At 44.2% G+C, this 15,059-nt stretch overlaps 1 protein-coding gene across 2 annotated transcripts in view; it reads left to right on the top strand.

Annotated features, from left to right (window-relative positions):
- ANKRD13A (ankyrin repeat domain 13A) overlaps positions 1-12,988 on the top strand; it is a 31,597-nt gene extending 18,609 nt beyond the window's left edge. Inside the window, exons 7-15 of one of the 2 annotated variants that reach the window (XM_008540020.2) lie at positions 1,104-1,170; positions 2,490-2,571; positions 3,495-3,556; positions 4,294-4,424; positions 6,231-6,388; positions 7,075-7,188; positions 8,437-8,597; positions 10,164-10,231; positions 10,939-12,988. In XM_008540020.2, coding sequence (XP_008538242.2) covers positions 1,104-1,170; positions 2,490-2,571; positions 3,495-3,556; positions 4,294-4,424; positions 6,231-6,388; positions 7,075-7,188; positions 8,437-8,597; positions 10,164-10,231; positions 10,939-11,134 — 1,039 coding nt within the window. In that variant the 3' untranslated portion in view covers positions 11,135-12,988. Of the gene's footprint in view, positions 1-1,103; positions 1,171-2,489; positions 2,572-3,494; positions 3,557-4,290; positions 4,425-6,230; positions 6,389-7,074; positions 7,189-8,436; positions 8,598-10,163; positions 10,232-10,938 lie in introns of both variants that reach the window. The other variant, XM_070626996.1, reaches the window with a different exon arrangement.
- The last annotated feature ends 2,071 nt before the right edge of the window (positions 12,989-15,059 follow it).

Raw genomic sequence — 15,059 nt, 5'->3', positions numbered from 1 at the left:
CACACACAACTCATTATACCCCATCTGGACTAACTTCATTTACCTAATCCCGTTAGAAGAAAAGCAAACGGTTCGGAAACACAAAATGCAGATAGCCACATACCTTCTTTGTGAGTTGGCTAACCTGCCACCATTTCTGCTTCTTGCCTGACGTCCCACTTCACTGCGGGGTCAGAGCAGGAGGCAGGCAGTTGCCCTACACGGGGCCAAGCGCAGCAGTCCCAATGGAGCCAGGATGTGATGTCCTAGACAAAGGGGCGGGCTGGCCAGGGCTCCCCTGTGAGTTGCAGCCTTTCCCAGGCCGAGCTGCTTTGAAAAAGAATCAGAGCCTCTTGGCCGCTCTTGGTTCCTAAGTGCATTTTTTCCAGGAGTGTGTTGAGTTGAATAACTGGCTTTTTGGGCACTTTACCAACGCTGCAGCTGCCGCCGGAATGCTGGGCCCATTTAAAAGCAGTTCCACAGAGCTGGAATCGATGGCCGGGCTGCAAAACTGCTTTTAACATCCTTCCTCACTGCTGCACCAAACCTGCTAAGACGCCTGACTCCCAGGCCATTGTGCAGGCAGCGCTGGCTCCCCCGAGCAGCTCGCCACAGTGACGAGTCCCCGCCCCAGCCGCTGTCTCCCGAGGAGCAGGGCGGCCTGCGCCTCGTCGTTCTAAGAATTCCTCGATTGAGACATGGCTGCTTATGGGGATAGAGCGGCTGACGTCCCTGCCCATGTTTCAGATGCCCCAGATAAATGCTTTGCCCCAGATGCCACCTTGTGGCGAGCCCTTGGACGCTGGTCATCTTCACTCACTTCTTTAGGACAGCTGTCCAATAAATGTCACCACCTTTGTCGCCTATGCTGGCAGTTTTTGTAAAGAAGCCAAGAATGGAGGCTTTCTATGCCAGGGGTGAGGCAAATTGATTAATAACTGGGAGGGGGGTGGGGGATGCTTAAGCCATCTGTCATTGATAGCATCCTTTTGTGGACAACAGGACCATAATTTCCAAGTGTTCTTCACTAACTTAAGCTGGGGGAAAAAGCTGTAAAGGCTGCAGGGATAAATCTGAATGGCATATTGTACATGTAGAAATTTGTGGTGTTCACTTTTTATCAGAACTAAATCCGGATTCTGGGGCTGGAGGACAGATAAAGCAGAAGTTGTTAATGGTTACGAAGCAAAGGTAAAAGGAAACTCTTAAAATAAGATTTAATATAGCTATTTAGCTTCTATGCAAATGAGTCTGTACAGATTTTGTCATGCATCCGTGCCATGGAGATGCTCTGGGGAATAAGGACTGTCTAGTGTCTCTCACTTGGATTTTTATCTTGACTTTCAGAAAATGGGATAGCGGTCCTGAGGAGGTCTCTAGTTATGCCAAAGAGAAACAGGGTTGTAGAAAAATGAGTACAGGTACCAATTGTCCTGGAATGACAATTCCTTTAATTCTTTAAAAAAAAAAGAAAAAAGAAAAAGGATTAGACTTAACATGCTTGTTCATCTTTTTTTATAACCTGAGTTGGTTAAAAAAAATAAAATATATATATATATCTCTTAAAGTAGCTTTTATGAGTCCTTGTTTTTTCAGTCAGCCTAATTGTAACCAGTAGCCATGCAGCCCCCTTACATGACCTCAGTGAATTTAGAAAATAGTTGTCGTAGTGGCGCCTGGCATTTTGTCAGCTGGAAAGCTCTGCTCCTGGCCTTCCCAGCCATGCAGTACAGCCGGGATTGACGGCTCACAGAGATGGAGCCCGGCGCCGCAGGATCCTCTGAGGGAGCAGAGAAAGCTTACGTCGTGCTCAGCAAGACACATTGAGAAACATTTGTGCCAGTGCTGAGCGTGTCCGCTGACTCCTGGAACGTTGGGAATCCATGTCTGGCACATACGGTGAATTCTCTTAACTGTGATATTTGATTATCCAGACCCCCATGTTCCTCAGTCAGCCTGGATACCAGAGCATCAACTCTGGCAGTTAAAATAATTTTTTGTCAGTATACGGAATACCTTTAAAATAGTGACTTGCTGGTTTTCTCTTAATCTTCTGAGTGTAGAGACCCTTGTGTTCATTCCTTTCTCCTTCTGCCCAGCAGGTGGCTGTCTAGGTCAGTCCTACTGTAAGATTACCACCAGTCAGTAGAAGTATACGATGCAAGTTTGGGGTCGCTTAGCACAGTAGCAGTCCAGCTGGGAGGCCCAAATTGCAGGACATTCGTTGGAAAGTGTTTAGCAAGCAGAAGGGCAAGTAGGAAGATGCAGCCTGTCGCTGTCGACTCCTTGGTATTTAAAACTGTCAGAGATGCAAAGTAACGCTGATGCATTTCTAAATTGAGAGCTTGTGTATTTTCTCTGAAGGTCCTCATGATTGTTAACCATTTCTCATTTTTATTTGGCTGGATTTTTTTTTTTTTTTTTTGCTTCAGCATTCTTGCTCTTGCTATGCTTAGTTTTGGAGTTTTGATTCCCTGTGTCACTGTTTTCTTTTGCACACGTCTCTCAAGGTTTACACAGTAAACAATGTGAGTGTGATAACCAAAATACGGACAGAGCATCTGACCGAGGAAGAGAAAAAGAGATACAAAGGTAACGCTCCCCCCACTTTTTTTCTCCTAGAGAGAACCTTTGTTGGCTGTGTTAGGTTTGGGGTTAATGGGATCGGGTTGTGCTAATCCTAACTCTGACTTCCATTTTACAAAAATTCCCTTAGTCTGACTCATTCATGGAGGTATTTCCCCATAGTTGGCTTAGGTGTAATTAAAGCCATTTATGAAGGCTTGTTTATGTGTTATGAAGAACAGTTGCTGGATCCGGCTGAAAAAGTAGATAAGGATGTTGGAGATTATTTATCACCGGAATGAGTGATTTAGTCCAAACTATCACAAGGAAAGATTTGGACAGAATTTGGGCTGTGAGCCAACACATTGCCAATATGTGGTTGCCATATCCCTGCTCTGCCCGTGGCTGGCTCTGTGGCCTTGTGAAGTTACCTACCCCCTGTGCCTCAGTTCCCTCAGCGGTGGAATGGAGGTGCTTCCAGACCTTCCTTAGAGTTATTGAGAGGATTAGGTGAGTTACCACACGTAAACCTTTAGAACGCTGCCTGCGGTATGTGGCTAGCCCGCAGGAATTGTTTACCACCGCCACCACCATGACTATTACTCCAGTTTCACAGATGAGGAATCTGAGGCCCGGGACACATGGGTAGTGACCAGCCAAGGTGAGACGGGAATCCAGCTCTGGCTCACTCCTAAATCCAAATTCTTTCTACTTTTCTGCTTTAATTCTTGTAACTGTCATTCATCTAGAATGACTAGAGCCTAATAAAAAGTGTCCTATAAAGGATAAATTAGTTGACTGTCATGGTGGATCATTTCATCAGCCTGTCCATAAATGGATTTCCTAATGCAGGTGGCTTGGATCAGAAACTTTAAAATAGGATGAGAATCTTTTTCTGTAGTCACAAGTAAGGTATAACATTAGACATTAAACTTTCGCCTCCTCTGTAGCGGACAGGAACCCACTGGAATCTTTGCTGGGGACCGTGGAACACCAGTTCGGTGCTCAAGGGGTAAGTTGAAGCAACGCGCTTTTGGCGCAGTTTAAAGAAAGGAGGTGACTTTTCTGTGCTTGTGACGGCGTTTACTGAATCCTGACAGGCCGCTCTCTTTGAAAAGGCTCCCAAGCTGGAATTTGAGATATTCTTTTGGAAGAGAAGTAGATGAGTGAGTTTTTTTAAAATAAAGATTTTAGAGGCGTGATAGTGATTATAGAAGTCAGGTGCTGCCTCTCTCATCTGTTATAAACCAGGACTTCTCTATAAAAATGGACTTAAAAAGGGCTCAGGACTTTATATTTTAACAGAGCACCTTTAACGTTTTCTTACGTGATCTTCACAGTAACTATATGAAATTGCTACACTGGATGTCACTGAGGGCCAGAAAAATGAAATTATCTTTCTAGTGTCACAGGCTAGAGAATGACAGAGCTGGGGGACTCTAGATCTTCGAGATCTCATGTTCTTTCCGATAGTTCTAGGTCTCTCTCTCTTTTTTCCTTTCTGTAATCAGGAGATCAAAATGCAAAGGATAGTGGAGAAATATTTTGAAGTGGAGAAATCCATTAGACTTGCCGTGTCATCTGGTAACACCTTTGTAGATTTTCTTGTTCAGTGCAGTAAGAAAAACGCTAACAACTTGAGCCTCCTGATCTGTAGCTGGTTAACGTGTGCACCTGAAACTGAGTGCTGTACGCCCCATTGTGAGCACTGTTTGGCATTTCTTATTCCCCTGAGTTCTGGCTCAGCAGGACCTCACCACAGAATGTGCCACCGCCAACAACCCCACAGCCATCACGCCTGACGAGTACTTTAATGAAGAGTTCGATCTGAAAGACAGGGACATTGGAAGGCCGAAAGAGCTGACGATCAGAACACAAAAGTAAGAGATTCAGTGGCCTTTTTTTTTTTTTTCCACTTTTTTTTTTTTATTGAGTTATTGATAGGTTACAATCTTGTGAAATTTCAATTGTACATTAATGTTTGTCAGTCATGTTGTAGGTGCACCACTTCACCCTTTGTGCCCACCCCCCACCCCACCTTTCCCCTGGTATCCACTAAACTGTTCTTGGTCCATAGTTTTAAATTCCTCATATGAGTGGAGTCATACACAGATTATCTTTCTCTTGCTGGCTTATTTCACTTAACATAATTCCCTCAAGGTCCATCCATGTTATTGCAAATGGAATGATTTTGTTCTGTTTTGCAGCTGAGTAGTATTCCATTGTATATATGTACCACATCTTCTTTATCCATTCGTCTGTTGATGGGCACTTAGGTTGCTTCCATGTCCTGGCTATTGTAAATAATGCTGCAATAAACATTGGGGTGCATAGGACTTTTGGGATTGCTGACTTCAGGCTCTTTGGATAAATACCCAGTAGTGGGATGGCTGGATCGTATGGTAGTTCTATTTTTAATTTTTTGAGGAATCTCCATACTGTTTTCCATAGTGGCTGCACCAGTTTGCATTCCCACCAGCAGTGTATGAGGGTTCCTTTTTCTCCACAACCTCTCCAACATTTGTTGCTATTAGTTTTAGATATTTTTGTCATTCTAACGGGTGTAAGGTGATATCTTAGTGTAGTTTTGATTTGCATTTCCCTGATGATCAGCGATGAGGAGCATCTTTTCATGTGCCTATTGGCCATCAGTATATCTTCTTTGGAGAAATGTCTGTTCATGTCTCCAGCCCATGTTTTGATTGGGTTGTTTGATGTTTTGTGATTGAGTTGCGAGAGTTCTTTATATATTAAGGGTATTAAGCCTTTGTCAGATATATGACTTGCAAATATTTTTTCCCAGTTAGTGGGTTGTTTGTTTTTTTGTTTCAATCCTGTTTTCATTTGCCTTGAAGAAGCTCTTTAATCTGATGAAGTCCCATTTGTTTATTCTTTCTATTGTTTCCCTTCTCTGAGAAGGCATGATGTCCGAAATCAGTGGCCTTTTTTTTTTTTTAAGACTTTATTTTTCCTTTTTCTCCCAAAGCCCCCTGGTACCTAGTTGTGTATTTTTAGTTGTGGGTCCTTCTAGTCGTGGCATGTGGGATGCCGCCTCAGCGTGGCCTGATGAGCGGTGCCATGTCCGTGCCCAGGATTCGAACCGGTGAAACCCTGGGCTGTTGCAGCAGAGCGCGTGAACTTAACCACTCAGCCACGGGGCCAGCCCCTCAGTGGCCATTTTTAACTTATGGTTCTTACTCGTTTCAGAAGTTGTGCTGTTTTATGGTGTCATGATCAGTCCTTCTTCTAGCCCCTTCCTTCAAAAATAATTTTAAATTACTTTATCTGATGAAAGCTAACAGTAGATTGCTCATATTATTAGCCCTTCTCCAAATAGGAATTCTTGTATCCAATCTATGTTCTTATTTTTTTGCTCTTACTGTCAACAAGCTTCAGCCGGTCAGGTGACGCGGTTCCTGCCAGCTGTCAGTGTTTTTGTGCTTGCTGTCAGTTCAGGCTGTTGCAGGGGGAGGTTGTAGTGCTGTCATTTCCTGACTGGCAGATTTCAGAGTGGTCTGAATTGCTTGTGGTTCTAGTCTCTTCGTAGCTCCGAGTTCAGAGCTGTAAGGCCACTGGGAAGACTGTGGAGTGGGGAAGCCGCCGTTGTCCAGCCCACTGCACAGAAGGAGTTCAGTTTCCCCGTCTGGTGGAGGGGACCTCAGTCCTGTCTTGGTCCAATCCTGCAGGTTTAAAGCCACGCTCTGGATGTGTGAGGAGTTTCCTCTCTCTCTCGTGGAGCAGGTCATTCCCATCATTGACCTAATGGCCCGAACTAGCGCTCATTTTGCAAGACTGAGAGATTTCATCAAACTGGAATTTCCACCTGGATTTCCTGTCAAAATAGGTACTGTTAAAGAAACCACAGGAGCATCTGTAGGTTCGGCCCATTTTCGTGGATGACATGCCGTGCTTCAGGAAATTGGAGCACTTAGGCAAAAGCAGCATACACTAGACATAACAGAGGAGGTCAGAATTAGCCCTAGTTTAATTTGCTTTAAAGAAGTGTCATGATTCTTGGTTCATTTTGCATATCAAAATTAGGAAATTCCTCAGCCATCAGTTCCGTTTACAGATGGTGCTGACAGATATACAAGGCATAAAAATGTGACCTTCACGTGTTAATGTCAAATCTTACTTCAGTGAAACTTCAAATTAGATAGTTATTTGAGGAAGACAGTTGACACCAAGGTCCTTTGATACGTAAATATGTTTTAAGACCTGAACTAGTATGCCTAATACCAGAAATAATACAGATTACTTGTGAGGAATTTAAATTTTGGATAGTTATGTGTTCATGGCACTTGACTTCTGGCTCGGTTACCTACTCACTGTGATCTAGGAAAAGCTGCTTAACCTCTCTGAATTTCAGTTTTCCCACTTGTATGTTGGGAAAGGTTGTTAAGAGGATTAAATGAAATCATACTTATAGAAAGTACTTGGCATGGTACTAGCCCAGAAAGCACTCAGTAAAAGATGGCTATTATTCTTATTCTCAGTACAGTTTATTTATAAAAGCTTTTATTTTGTTAGAAATTCCCTTGTTTCACGTCTTAAATGCACGGATCACATTTGGAAACGTTAATGGCTGTAGCACTGCTGAAGAAACTGTATCTCAAAATTCGGAAGGGACCCAGGCTGATTCAGGTAAAAAATGATGAGTTTTGTGATTTTTTAAAAAAATTAATACATTGTCAATATACTAATTATTCAGCTTGAGATCGGGGTATCTTATGAAGTAGATCTTTTGTGCTGAATGAAAAAAATTTTAGATTGAGTTTCGATTAAGTGAAAAAATAACTTGTGGAATATGTATGACCCCACTAGTATTAAAAAGACAGCATATTCGTAAAAAACAACTTTATTGAAGTGTAATGTATATACAATAAAATGCTCCCATTTTAAGTGTGACAGTTCAATGCATTTTGACAAATAAATACACCCACGTAACCACCTCTACAGTGAAGACAGAGAGCATTTCTGTCATCCCCCAAAATTTCCTCAGGCTCCTTTACCATCAATCCAATTCATATTTTGGATGCTATTGTAAATGGATTTGTTTTCTTTATTTTGCAGTACTCATTGCTAGTATATAGTAACATAATGGAATTTTTTCCAGTTTTTATTGCAGTCAAATAGTGTTCTGTGTCTTAGGCTCATTGAAGGATACACAGGCATTTGTTTTATCAGTATCATTTTTTTTTTAAGATTTTATTTTTCCTTTTTCTCCCCAAAGCCCCCCAATACATAGTTGTATATTCTAGTTGTAGATCCTTCTGGTTGTGCTATGTGGGATGCTGCCTCATCGTGGCTTGATGAGTGGTGCTAGGTCCATGCCCAGGATCTGAACTGGTGAAACCCTAGTCCACCAAAGCAGAGCGCATGAACTTAACCACTCAGCCGCGGGGCCAGCCCCTGTCAGTATCATTCTTAATTCAAGTTTATAGATGTCTTATATACTCTCTTATATTTCATAATAAAAAAGGAAAAAATAAAAAGACACATTGGTGACTGTCTGTTTATATACACACGCAGACACACCCATCCTTCAAAGTGTATACACGTCACATCCTTCAAAGGACACACCATGTACACTAGTTACCTCTGGGATTTGGAAACAGGAGAAAGGGTGTAGGGGGAGATCTTCACTTCTCATTTTACAGTCTTCTGTATTGTTTTTATGAGTATTAATTTTATGACTGAAAAAAATAAGGCACAAAGAAAAAAGCAGTATTCTGGTACTTTTCTCTGTTGAGATTATTCTTCCTTAGAATCTCTCTCACATAGTAGCAAACCTTGATTTTAGTGTTTTCATTTTTTAAAAAAATTTTTATAAAAAGTTGAAGTGGAGCTTTATTTTACTCAGGCGCTGGACTGTCACCCTGTCTGTTTCAGCTTCCCCCGTCACAAACTTTGAGGTTGATCAGTCTGTGTTTGAAATCCCGGAATCTTATCACGTCCAAGACAATGGCAGGAACGTGCATTTGCAGGACGAAGATTACGAGATAATGCAGTTTGCCATCCAGCAGAGCTTGTTGGAGTCCAGCAGAAACCAGGTGCATTGACCAGAACAAATGGCCGGGTTTGGGAGCTTTTCTCCTCCGGTTTGGCCTCAGTTTTTGGGTAACCTGAGAGACTTACTCTCAATGACGTGTTTGGCACATTCATGGTATTTGCATAGATTAGTTTATATTTTATGCACCTGGTCTTTTACAAAAGCTTATTATCTGAGACCATCTGCATAGCCCCAGTCAGCATCATTCACAGGATGTCTCCTGACAGACTCCTTTTCCTCACATTCCCCCAGAGAGCTAATAATCATGCATCTTCAGGAGTGTGCCGTTTAATTTTCTGGTACTGAAACAGTAAATTCTTGCTAGTTTACCCCATCATATTTTCCCTAGAATATTATCTGTGTGTCAGTAGTCTCATAAGAAGGTATGTGGATTTTAATCCCAGCTTCCTCCCCAAGGAAGACCAATCATTGTGTTGTGGTTGCTCAGTAAGTGTGTGATGAAAATGGTGGTTGACTGTTAAAATTTTGTTTTGCTCAAATGTTTTATTCTGTCGTAAGGGGTATAATCCCAACCTCTCGCTGAGTCTTCAGCTAAAAGTAGGGCTAAGGGTAGGCCAGGCTAACGTAAAGGAGTTGCTTTTGTCTTCTGTGGCTCTTCCCCCAGGCCTCACCTGCCTGAGACAGTCCAGTGCTTGAGGTCCTCCGCCCCTAACATGCGCTCCTGCCGTCCCCTCCCTCCTGTGGCTTCCTGGCTCGATGAGCGTGGGGTCTGCTTCTGCCTCCAGTGCTGTGGCTCCTGGGCTCCTGCTGCCCATTTGTTCATTGGTTTCCTCCTTCCTTCCATCGTTCATTCAGCAGATACTTGCACAGTGCCAGCTTTGTGCCAGGCTCTGCACCAGGTGCTGAGAATTCTTTGGTGAAGCAGTCCCAGCCCCCGCCCTCAGGGGGCTGCTAAGCTTTCACAGTGGTTCCCACTCCCAGCTCAGGTTTTTGGTGTTCTGGTTTTATTCTTGAGCCTCAGAGCTTGGGTAATGTGAGTCCTCCCCACCCCCAGGCACTTCCCATGGACCCATTCTTAGAGCCTTTCAGTTTTCTGAGGCCGCTGGGCGAAGGGCCAGACCCCAGAGCCAGCATATTCTCTTCAGGAAGCCCCCTGGGAGAAGATGAAGCCCCTGGACGTCACTGTTAGTCTAGTATGCTTTTCCTTTCCCCATATAAGTGAGCTTATTTTTTCCCCCAATGTCTACATAAACCTTGTTGACCATAAATTTGGGAAAGGGAAGTTGCCAAAGTCAAAGACGACAAATACTGAATTGTGTATTCTAATCTTGCTCTAAAAGAATTACCTGCTTTGTTCATTTCAACTTAGCTGTTTTTAATAGATTGATTTTTTTTGTCAAGTATGAGAAGGTTGTAGCTGTGAATCAGGCTACTGTCCCATATACCACCTGACATTCTGGTGCCATTTTAGACATAATCCAAGTCCCTGTTAGTTTTTCACACAGCCTATCAATAATGGGCATGTCAGTATCGTTAATTTTGTTCTTCCTTATCAGTATATCTGTTCCTTCTAAGAGGTGATCATGATCACATCTGCTTTTCCTAGGAACTTTCAGGACCAGCTTCTAATGGAGGGATCGGCCAGACACATGCCTACGACATCCAGTATGAGAGGTGACTGACGTGACTCAGTGATTAAGCCAAGGTTGGCACAGGTCTCAGTACATCAGCACCGGGCCTGGCAGGAGAGACTTGATGAAGCGTCAGCCTTCCTGCTGCTTCTTATGGCATCTACTCCGCAGAATAGCTCTATACTCTCGGTGGCTGAGTTTCCAGGAACCGCGATAGAACTGCCGACCAGTTCTCAGGCCAGTGCCATGGCGGAAAGGCACTGAGTAAATGTCTGCTGATTGGGCTGATCTACGAAGAACGGCATGATTACATGGGTTCTAGAGGCCCTCAGTGGGAAGTTCAGACAATTTTAAGGATGATGACACTTCAGGGAAGAGCTACAGAGATTATCTTTTTTTTTTTAAAGGGGAAACCCGGAAAGATGCATTTTAGAAAGCATTTTCCTGTACTTTGGGCATATATGAAAACCTATTGAAGAACTTGGGTTTTGCTTTAAAACAGATCCAAGTTCATTTCCTAGTCCCATCCCTTAGGAGCTGGGTGGTCTTGGGGAGGTTTCTTAACCTCCGAGCCTCGGGTTTCTCACCTGTATACAGCGCCTGCACCCCCAGAGTTATGTAGGATTGAACGGCAGCATGCACAGAGGCTGGCACAGCGTGCACTCAGAAGCAGTTAAGAAATGTAGTTGCTGCTGCTGCCAGGATGACGATGGTGATCGCTGTTCTTTTGCCCCTCTTTTTCTAACCCAGGGCCATCCAGGAGAGCCTCCTCAGCAGCTCAGAAGGCCTGTGCCCTGACGCCTCCAGCGAGACAAGCCGTTTCGATAGCGACTTGCAGCTGGCCATGGAGCTCTCTGCCAAAGAGCTGGAGGAGCGGGAGCTGCAGCTCCGGCAGGAGGAGGCGGAGCTCCAGCAAGTCTTACAGCTGTCCCTCACCGAGAAGTAGACCTTTCTGCCCAGGGGCCACACGAAGCAGAGGCTCTGGGCTGCACACGAGTGCCGTGGCACCAGGGCGGGGGGCCGAGGGACCGCACCTCGCACATACGCAGCAGAGGGCAGCTGCTCCCTTTCTACGCAGAGGTGCAGGACCAGGGACTCCCAGGCCCATCCATGATGCTCCCGGGTGACGGCTGGGGACCGGCAGGCCCCACCTCCAGGCTAAGGGGAGGAGAGCTTCGTCACTTTCCATTAGCTGTATTGGCTTGCAGGTCACATTTTTACTACCAGCTTTAGATATAAACCCCAATCCCCGCAGGTTTGTAGATTAATTTTTATCAAGGAGTAATAACACAACCACTGATTGCAGAGTCAGGGTGCTTTTATATACGAGAGCAGCAGCCTTTGTAGAGTATGGTCAGTGCGAGTTTATGAGACACTTCTTTACAGTTCACCAAAGAAATGGGTAATCTGTGCCGATCTGCTCTTTTATTTTTACCTTTATACAGGGTTTCTAGGACACCATCACTATTCCTCCTCCATTTCCACCTGATTCCATTCCTTCCACCCCCAGCTAAAGTCAAAGAGGATATCTGTACAGAATCTATTTTAGATTAGGGTTAACTATTTGCATCAAATTAAGATAAACAAATGACCACGGATGTTGCCTTAGCCTTAAAAATTACTAATAGTTCCCACCGCCTCACTCCACTTACCGAGGGATGGGATTGCAGCTCCTTTGAGAGAGGGTCCTCCAGGCTCAACCCAAGGCAGCTAATCTTGGCCCTAAAGGAGCAGCTAGGAGAGCCTGGGGCTGGTTCTTGAAGTGGGCAGGCTGGCCGGAAGATCAGAATGGCAGAGAAGCAATCCAGGTGCGTGCTCCACGCTTCCTCTAGTGAAGGGATTCCGCACAGAGGCCCAGGAAGACCCCACCGCACACCCCAGGCTTGCTTCAGAGGAAGGGCTGGACTTGAAACTAGAAAGGGAGCCACCAACGGAACTCAGTGGCTGTGTATCCAAAAGGGAAAAGGAGGATTCCACGTTGCTTTTTAGAGTTCAGCATCTTTCTGGATAAATATATTTTTTAACAGAATCTTTTTATTATTTTTAAGAGATATAAAAACGACTATTCCCATCAATAGCAATACAAGGTTATACATTTTAACCAGATTTTCTGAGGCCTTTTTTGGATACCTTTAGTAGTTAACTATTTTATCTAACCCTTCTGTAAATAGCCATCACACAACATATAGGACCCTGGGGAATGCAGCCGAGGGCACCCGCACTCCGCCCACCCGTGTATTCATTCCCACAGGCTGCACTGAAATCACCCACTAAACAATATCCTCCTCTGTTCTGCGGCAGTTTCCTATCTGTTGGCGTCTTTTGGGATGGGAAGAGAAACAAACTACTGTTCCAGTTGACGTCTGTATCATACACTTGGTGTCGCCAGTAAAGCGTTCCTAGTCACAAAGAATTCTGCTTTGATTCCATAGAACTATCTGCCTTTTTGTCATGGGCTGACCAAAGTTCCTTCTCTGCACACGAGGCCAGTGTCTGCAGCATCGCGTTTGTTTCAGATACACACGTGGCACTTTGTTTACTTGGCCTTTACCTTGAGTGAAGACACTTCTTGGGAATGGCCACAATTAGGCCGCACCGTTTCCTCACTAAGGTGAATTGTAGGTAATTTCCGTGTTTGCGTTCCATTGTTCTGCTTCTGCTGTCTTTGACTTTCTTCCCAGGAAGTCAGTTAAAAAGGGACTGAGCATTTTGTAAACCTGTCCCGGTGTTTTTCATGTTATGTGTTCGCTCTCTTAAAATGCAAATAAAGACCGCCTCCCTAGAGGGTGCTTGTACGGTATTCTAGACAGTCTTTGAGTCTGTTTCTCTGGTCACTGAATGTACCCACATTCCTGCTGTGCACATTATTGGAACATGAGCACGCTCTCCCAGTGCTCAGTTGTATATTACAAAGGCGACACACTCCTCTCAGCCTTCCTGCCCGTCACAGTTCACACGCTCTGTGCTCCTCATTTCAAGTGGGAACTAAAGCCAGCCGGCGTCCCGCTGCTCTGAGATGCTCTGCAGCCCTCCTGGCGGTGGACTGGCTCTTGTGTTGGAAGGGAAGCCAAGCCAACATCACATCTCTAATCTGAGTGACTGTCCCTCCTTTCAAGCCAAAGAGCTTTGTGAGGCTGTTCTTAGAAGTTCAGGTGATAATCAGGGCGTCCAGACTTAGCCTCCACCTAAATACGTTGGTATTAAAACAAAAAAGGCAGTGACCAGTCAAAAATGTCTGGATTCCAGAAGTAAGGCCTTGGTGTTTCTGGGAAGATGCGAAGGAGCTGCCTTTCTCTGGGGAGAACGTGAGTAGCAATACTTTGAGCATCATGAAGAAAACTGTTACTCTTCTTAGGTTAAGAGTTGGATTATTTAGTTAAAAAACTAATGGTTCCTTTAGGTTTAGTAACCTGTGGGTGGCCAATACAGCAGCAAACTTTAACTGAGCAACTCTGCACGTAAGACACCGCTGCGAATTAAATTTAACAAAGTTCCTAAGACACTGCTCCTTAAACAAGCTCATCGCATCATACGTAACGTGAGGTGTCAAGGTACCTAAGTCTACTCTAAATAATGACAGGAAAGGGAAAGACATAAGTCTTATCCCAGTTTCCTGCTGAATGCAGATGACATCAAGGAAGATGCGTTGGACCGTGGCAACTTCAGATGACTGTCCGCGGTGCAGAAGTGATGGACTGCAAAGTCCAGACTAGACCCATGTCTGGAACTATGTATGCATTTTAAATTGAGGTCCAGCTGGAAAAGGTGTAATACACTAAGATTCCAGAGCCCCTACATCTCAAGCAGCACTTGCAGACTTCTTAATTCCGACTGCAAAGAAAGTGAAGAATGTTTGCTAAAACAACTCATTTTTATGAATGATGTACGTTAACCGAATGTAAGTTCGTGTGGGTCCCTGGTTGGTATGCTGAGTGCAGCTCAGTTTATGGGCTCTCTGGTTTGGCTACCCGAGCCCTGCACTCCCAAAGATGAAGGTCAGGAAAATAGTTCCACTTGAAAGTACTAGTTGGTCAGTCTCTGATGCATAAAAGTTTTCAATATATTTCTCTCTTGCTCCCAGAATTGATGTTTTCTCTTTACTCATCTCTCTAATAAGCCTCTTTCTACAAAGAATATTCTCTGTCTTAACTTTCACTTGAAATCTCCTACTGAACAGACTGGTGACGCTGGAATGAAGATGTAGGCTGGGTTTTGGGTTTGTACGTGGAGTAACTATTGCAAGGTTTCAGAAAACTGGAATATAATCCTACTGCCTGGTTGGTGAGTACTGAGCAGACAGGAGGTCACAGGTTTATGGGCCTGGCAAGTGTTTACTGTTTCCTGTTAAAATCCTAAAAATGGCAATACATTTTTAGGCAATACATCAAGACACGGCATTCCAGATGAGATGGGCACGTTAGCTCTTGGGACTTAACTCTGTTAATGCCAGTGTCTCTCAGAACCCCACCCACAGCTCCTCCCTCTAGTCAATAACCATGGACTTTTATGGGAAAGGCCAATTGGTGACGCCACCTTCATTTCTATTTGAGCCTCACCATAATTAAGAAAGATAAAGTGTGTATATCACCATTTTACATATGGGAAAACTGAGGCTCTGGGGAAGTTAAGCATATTTGTAATCGGATCTGGGACAAGAATCCAGGTCTGACCCCGGCCCAGCCTGCAAGATTACTTATGGCTCAGTTTTCTGAAATAATCAATACTTTGCCTTGGGACAACAGTGTTATTTCACACATTAATTTAAAATTCTACTTCACAGTACTCCCTTAAGAGAGTAAATCAGATTCAAACACACACACACACCTGCATTTTAAAGGCTCGGAAAATAATTACCAGGAGTAAACAGCATG

This window comes from Equus przewalskii, chromosome 7, assembly GCF_037783145.1.
Source record: "Equus przewalskii isolate Varuska chromosome 7, EquPr2, whole genome shotgun sequence".
NCBI classification, from domain to species: Eukaryota; Metazoa; Chordata; class Mammalia; order Perissodactyla; family Equidae; genus Equus; species Equus przewalskii.
This window is presented reverse-complemented; position numbering and strand designations above follow the sequence as displayed.